The sequence below is a fragment of the Pteropus alecto genome, unplaced genomic scaffold (assembly GCF_000325575.1).
Source record: "Pteropus alecto unplaced genomic scaffold, ASM32557v1 scaffold107, whole genome shotgun sequence".
NCBI classification, from domain to species: Eukaryota; Metazoa; Chordata; class Mammalia; order Chiroptera; family Pteropodidae; genus Pteropus; species Pteropus alecto.
The window spans coordinates 501,853-508,778 of record NW_006440619.1 but is presented as its reverse complement, the minus strand read 5'-3'; the positions used below and the strand labels follow the sequence as shown (position 1 = coordinate 508,778).

General features: G+C 46.5%; 1 protein-coding gene across 1 annotated transcript; it reads right to left on the bottom strand.

The window, feature by feature from the left end:
• Positions 1–246: 246 nt before the first annotated feature.
• Positions 247–5,952, bottom strand: RTL9 (retrotransposon Gag like 9). The gene is made up of 2 exons (XM_025050557.1): positions 1,778–5,952; positions 247–1,238 (listed from the first exon to the last, which is right to left on the bottom strand). The coding sequence occupies exons 1-2, from the start codon at positions 5,888–5,890 to the stop codon at positions 1,122–1,124; spliced, it is 4,230 nt and encodes a 1,409-aa protein (XP_024906325.1). The 5' UTR covers positions 5,891–5,952; the 3' UTR covers positions 247–1,121.
• Between the last annotated feature and the right edge of the window lie 974 nt (positions 5,953–6,926).

The following is a 6,926-nucleotide window of genomic DNA, read 5'->3' as shown; positions in this document are numbered from 1 at the left end:
GTGTTCATTCAATGAGAGTTCTTATCTGTCTGTCCCCAAAACAGTGCCTGGCACATGTTAGATAGTAAATATTAACTGAATGAAAGACTCAATAAATCAAATTCTGTTAGCTACAGTTAAATTTTTTCATAAATGAAGTTTATTTACTTTTACGATAACAAATGTATTACATGCTTACTGTGGAAAATTTGGAAAGTACAGAGAAGTAGAAAAAAGAAAATAAAAACACCCATAATCCCACCACCTGAAGGCAAACACTGTTCACACTATGTTCCAACTATCTATGTCTGTTAAAAGACCAAGACCCTTATCAAGAGTGCTGGCCATGAAGCACAACAGCTAAGGGGAGTGAGAGCAACTAACAACTGAGGAGGTCACCCAGAGGTAAGAGCTAGAGATTTGACACTGAAGGACAAGACAATGACCACACACAACAGATCAAGAGGTCAGAAGTTGACAATGCAAGAACAAGTTGGGTTATGGCAAGAATGTAGAGAGATGGTACTTGTCAAGAGTTTAGTGCAGTACCTGTCACAGAGTATATAGTTGATAAATGTTAGCCATTACTATGATTATTATAATGGATCAAAACGAATGGTTCAAGATGGAGACTATAAACAGGGCAAGGATCCTGGAGAACCATTTTAGATATTATGATTTGGGGCATACAAGGGCAGGTCTACTAGGTGAAGAGGGTGGTATAGGAGTGGGCATCAATCTCCTTATAGGCTCTCCTGCCAGGTGAAATGGATACCAGGGCATCCTCAAGTTTGCCTGATGACACATGGCAAGACACTCTAAAGTGTTTTTGAGGTAGGAAATGGTTTCCCCTGCCTAGACATCACCCTGGACCAAGAACTAAAACTGGCCTTAATGGTAATGGGAGTTCAAAACCTCATACATTACTCTTGAAGTCCACACTCTGTCAAGACAGGTCACAGGCATATGGGGTGAAAGAGAAGGTTATGTCAGCCAAGTGGAAGATAGAGTAGGATGTGCCTGGAAGGGGAGGCTGAAGGGGAAAGGCCACAAGGTTTATGATGTAATTGAATGGAATGGGTCCAGGAACCAGTCCTCGAGTTAGCAGCCAAGTTAGAAATCACAGAAGAATCCAGGGAACATTACTTGTCAGTGGGGGCCTTCTGATGGCCTGTGCTCTGTCGAAGGTGGTCATGCAGACTTTCTTGGGGGTCTCCATGCTCTTTCAGGTAGTAACAGCGTTTGGGAACATGCTGGTGCTGGGAATGAGAAAAACAGAAAAAAAAACAGCAGAGGTGAGAGCCACACTTATTGTGACAAGGGGTGTTCTTCCTGGATAATTTCAGTAACTTAGCAGATCAAAGAACTTGGCTAATTACCTTACTTGTAGAAAGTGTGACCAAGGACTAGGGTAGCCAAATTCCCTAGTGACCTGGGTCCATAGCACAGTGGCTGCAGGTGAGATCCAGCCCCCAAAAGATGACCCCTCCCTTAGAATTAGACTTGGAATAAGTGGAGAGTTGGGATTGAGCCCAGCTGGCTCCCCCTAATCAGAAGACTTAGTCCTTTAACCATTCTAGGCCTTCAATAACTTGGGCATGGCATTGCTCCTCAAAGTGGTTAATATACCCAAAATAATTGCATTAGCTAGGCTTGCTGATGAAACTCCAGGTCGGGGGTTATAGTCTAGGAGCTCAATGCCTCCCCCTTGCTTCTTCCTTATTCTACTCAAAGGAGCAGGGTGTATTCCCCATCATTTTTCTGTTCAAAAACCTTGAGTGTATTTCTCCATCATTACCTCCTCAGTCTGCTGATGAGAGTTCAGTTCATTCGCCATTGCCTCCTCATTATTCCGCTTACAGGCTGATGGAAAAACCTGGCTTGAGCTTCCCAGGGAATCCTTCTCTTCAGCCAGCTGGCACTCAGTGTAGAGAGACCTGTCTATCAGCTCCTTTAGGCTGCCGGCCACCTTCAGGAAGATCCGGCCCATTTTGGTGGTAACAGCTTCTGAGAGTCCTTCCAGAAACCTGGTCCGTAGAATGGCATCAGACCAAGACAAATGTCGGGCCAGCAGCAGGAAGTCAGTGGCATACTGCCTGACTGACTTCTGGCCCTGCTTGGGATGGCAAAGAACAGCACTAAGGATGTCTATCTCAGAGAGGGAGTCATATAAGCCCTGTGATCTTCTTAGGAACATTTTATTTTCATCTGAGAGGGGTTTTCCTACCTCCATTTGCAAAATGGACCACCTTTCTGCTGCCCCCAGATGAAGAGACACCAGAAATGCCATTTTCTCTGAATCGTCCAAAAATCCCTTCATTTGCTTCTCCTCATCAATCTCCATCTCCTCCTCTGCAGAGCATGAACCCCGGGCTGCTTCCTGCTCTTCTAAGAGGTAACAGAGTGCTGGAGTCAACATGCCGAAGGATGGAACTTCCTTTGGTGGTGGGTTCATTGTTTCAGGGGTTGTGGCAGTCACTTGTGGTGTGGACTTTGATCTAGAGGCTGTGATGTTGATATGAGAGGCAGATGTTTCTCCAGAGTCTGTGGCTTTGATGTCTAGGGCAGACATCATTCCAGAGGCTGCAGCTGCCATTTGTGGTGTAGACATGGCTCCTGGGGCTGGGACCCTCATTAGCGATGTGGAAATCCCTCCACAGGCTGTGGCTGTCATTTGTGGCATGGACATTGCTCCGGAGGGTGTGGCTCTCATAAGCGGTGTGGACATTGCTATAGAACCTGAGGCTCTCATTGGTGGTGCAGGTAACCCTCCGGAAGTTGAGAAAGTTGTCTGTGGTAAGGACATAGATCCAGAACTTGCGAGTCTTGTTTGCAGTGCTGACATTGCTCCAGAGGGCATGTTTTTAATTAGTGGCGTAGACATATCTCCAGAAGCCATGGCTGACATCAATGGCATGGGCATTGTTCCAGAAGCTGTGGCTGTCATAAATGGTTTGGACATCCCTCTAGAGCCCATGGCTGTTGTTTGTGCAGTGGACATCTTTCTGGAGGCTGGAGCTCTCATTAACTCTGTGGACACGTCTTCAGAAATTGAGGGTCTCCTTAGTGATGTGGACATAATTCCAGGGTCTGAAGCCCCTAATAGTGGCGGGCATATCACTCCAGAGGCTGAGGTGTGAATTGATAGTGTGCACATCTCTCCAGAAGCCATGGGCATTATTTGTGGTGTGGATGTTGCTCCAGATGTTGGGGTTTTCATCAGTGGCATGGACACCCCTCCAGAGGCCTTGGCTGTCATTTGAGGCATGGACATTACTCCAGAGGCTGTGGATCTCATGAGCGATGTGGACATGGCTCCAGAGACTGGAGCCCTCATTTGTGGTATGGACACCCCTCTGGAGACTGTGGCTGTCATTTGTGGTGTAGACATTGCTCCATAAGCTAGGGGTCTCAGAGGTGTGACTATCTCTCCAGAAGCTGGGTGTCTCATTAGTGGTGGGGACATTTCTCCAGAGGATGAAGCTCTTCTGAGCAGAGGGGTCATCTCTCTAGGGTCTGAGGCTCTCATTAGTGGTATAGAAACTGTCCCAGAGGCTGGGGCTCTCATTTTAGGTGTGGACATCATTTCAGAGGCTGGGGCTTGCCTCGGCAATGGGGACACTCCTTCAGAGGTCATAGATCTCATGAGTGACATGGACATCCCTCCTCCAGAGTCTTGGGTGTTCATCGGCTGCCTAGGCATCTTTCCAGAGGCTGTGGCTCTCATTACTGCTGTGGGCATTTCTCCAGGGACTGGGGCTTTCATTGGAGGTGTGGATATAGTTCCAGAGGCTGAGGCTGTCATTTGTGGTGTGGACATGTCTCCAGAGGCATGGGCTCTCATTAGTGGTATGGGCATCACTGCAGAGGCAGTGTCTGTCATCTGTGGCATGGACATGTTTCCAGAAGCTGTGTCTTTCATTAGTATCGTGGATATCTCTCCAGAAGCTGCAGTTGTCATTTGCTGTATGAACATTGCTTCCGAGGATTTGGATGTTGTTAGTGGCTTAGACAATGCTTCTGAGGCCATAGCTCTCATTTGTGGCATGGACATCACTCTTGAGGCTGTGTCTCTTGTTAATAGTGTGGACATTACTCCAGAGGCTTTGGCTGTAATCAGTGGGGTGGGTATTGCCTCAGAGGCTGGGGCTCTCGTTTGTGGTACAGCTGTCACTCCTGAGGCTGTGGCTCTTCTTTGTGACATGGGCATTGCTTCAGAGAGAGGCGCTTTCATTTGTAGTATGGGCATTGACTCAGAAGCTGAGGCTGTCACTTGTGGCATGGGCATTGTTTCAGAAGCTGAGGCAGTAAATGGCTGTGCGGACATTGCTCCAGAATCTGGAGCTCTCCTTAGCAGTGTAGGCATCATTCCAGAAGCTGGGACTTTTATTTGTGGTGTGGACATTGCCCCATTGGCTGTAGTTTTCATAAAGCCTGTGGACGTTGCTTGAGAAGTTCTAGCCATTGCTACCTGTGTGGACATCACTGTAGAGGCTGCAGTTGACATCTGCTCCATGGACATCGTTCCAGAAGTTGTGACTGTCATCAGTTGGGTAGACAATGCTCCAGAGGTTGAGACTGTCTTTAGCAATGTAGACACATTTCCAGAGCCTGGGGCTCTCATTCGTGATGTGGACATTGCTCCAGAGTCTGAGGCTCTCACCGGCAGTGTGGATACCCCACCAGAGGCTGTTGCTCTTATCTTTGGAGTAGACATGATTTCAGAGTCTAGATTTTGTGTTAAGTGTGGATACAACACTCCAGAGCTTTGAGATGGCATCAGCTGGGTAGGCATCACTCCAGATGTTAAGGCTGTCATTAGCAGTGGGGACATTGCTTCAGCATCTTGGGCTGGCTTTGTCAGTGTGAACATTTCTCCAGCATCTGGACCTGACAGGAGTGTTGTGGACATTGCTCCAGAGCCTGGAGTTGACATTGGCAGCGAGGACACTACTCCAGAGTCTGGACCTAACATTAGTTGGGTGGACATTTCCCCAGGGTCTTGGGTGCTTGTTGGATGGGTTGATGTTGCTCCAGAAGCTAGGGCTGACATTATCAGTGAGGATACAGCTTCAGCATCTGTGCCTGACATTAACAGTGAAGATATCTCTCCAGAGGCCAGGGCAGTCATTAGAACTTTGGACATTGCTTCAGTGTCTTCATCTGTAATTTGCAATGGTGACATTGCTTCAGAGCCTGGAGCTGATACTGGCTGTGTGGACATTACTCCAGGGTTTATATCTGGCATTAGGAGTGGGGATATCTCTCCAGGATCTTGGGTTAGCATCAATGGTGTAGACATCGCTTCAGAGGTTGGAGTGTTCATTATAGGTGCAGACATCACTCCAGAGGATGGAATTGACATTGACAATGGTGATACCTCTGCAGAATCTGGTGCTGCCATTAGTGCTGTGGACATTGTTCCAAAGTCAGGAATTGTCATCATCCCTGGGGACATTAGTCCATAGTCCGAAGTAGACAGCAATGGAGACAGTGGTCCAGAATCTGAGGCTGGCATTAGCAATGGGGACAGGGCCCCAGAGTCTGAGGTTGGCATTAGCAATGGGGACAACGCCTCCGAATCTGAAGCTGGCATTAGCAACGGGGACAGTTCCCCAGAGTTGGAGGCTGGCATCAGTGATGGGGACAATTCTCCAGAGTCTGGTACTCCCATAAGAGATGCGGACATGGTGTCAAAGTCTGGGGATGTTATTAGCTGTGTGGATATTCCTCCAGGGTCTGATGCTGAAGTTGAGACTATAGGCTGTACACGAGAATGCAGAATTTGGACCTCTTCTCTGGTCTCTATCATTGGTCCAGAGAAAGTCGTCCCACTATTTGGGGGGTCATTTTCTTCCCTCAGCAATTTTTTGAATCTCAGTGAATGTAAGGGTATTGACATATCTGCCATGGCCACAGGATAGTATGGAGAATGCACCTAAAATGATGATATCAGTGGTCCTACTGAAGCTCAGGGGCAAGAAAATCTGTAAACAAGAAACAATTTTAGCAGTCAAAAGTCAATATAAGAAAGATTGGGAGACAAACATATGATTCATGATGGAGACCTTTTGTATGCATTGCCAGCTATGTGGAATCACAGATGGGGCTATCGGGTGAAAGAAGATAGGCAACAATGAACAAATTTGAAGCTGGAGCAAATATCCCTTCCATTCCTGTTCTTTTCAAACCAAACCACTCAGTCACACAGCACAGCTTCTCAGTTTATAAATACTTAAAATGACAGCAACCTCAGCTACCAGGAGCTTGGGCAGTCCTGTATCAAGTGAAGCAGCAGCACCACCTTATGGAAAACTGTGAGAAGTGCAGGTTCCTGAGCTATGTTTTGTTCCACAACATTCACAAGCCAGCCAAGTTACTGGCAGGCCTAGATGAAAAGCCCTTTGCTCCAGAAAAAAATCATTGGTTTCTGGGGCTCATTGAGTCTTGCCAGTGGTTTAGTCCCAATTTTACAACTCTGATGTCCCTGAATGTCTTCCTCAAGAAAAGGAAGGCATTTATCAGATCAATGACTGGGAGCAGCATTCAATGAACTGAAAAGTCTGCTTGTTATCATATCATTGTTCTTTATAACAAAAACAACCACTACTACTACCACTTATTGCTCACTTAGTATGCTCCAGACACTAAACTTTAGGTAACTGTATGCAACTTTAAACTGTCTATAATATACAAGGATTTGCAAGCATTATTCCATTTGAATCTTAACAATACCGTATACAATAGATAGTGTTATTATTCCAATTTTACCAGCTTTCTCATATTAGCCAGAGTTGAGGCTAAAATAGGGTCACTGAAACAATAAAAACTGTATGTCTTTGACTATCACCTCTCCTTGGGTTTGCCTAGCTTTCAGCATCCCTAAGGCTGTATTCAATTATCTCTCTGACATCTTAGACCATGGCTCACTTGAAGCCCACTCTATA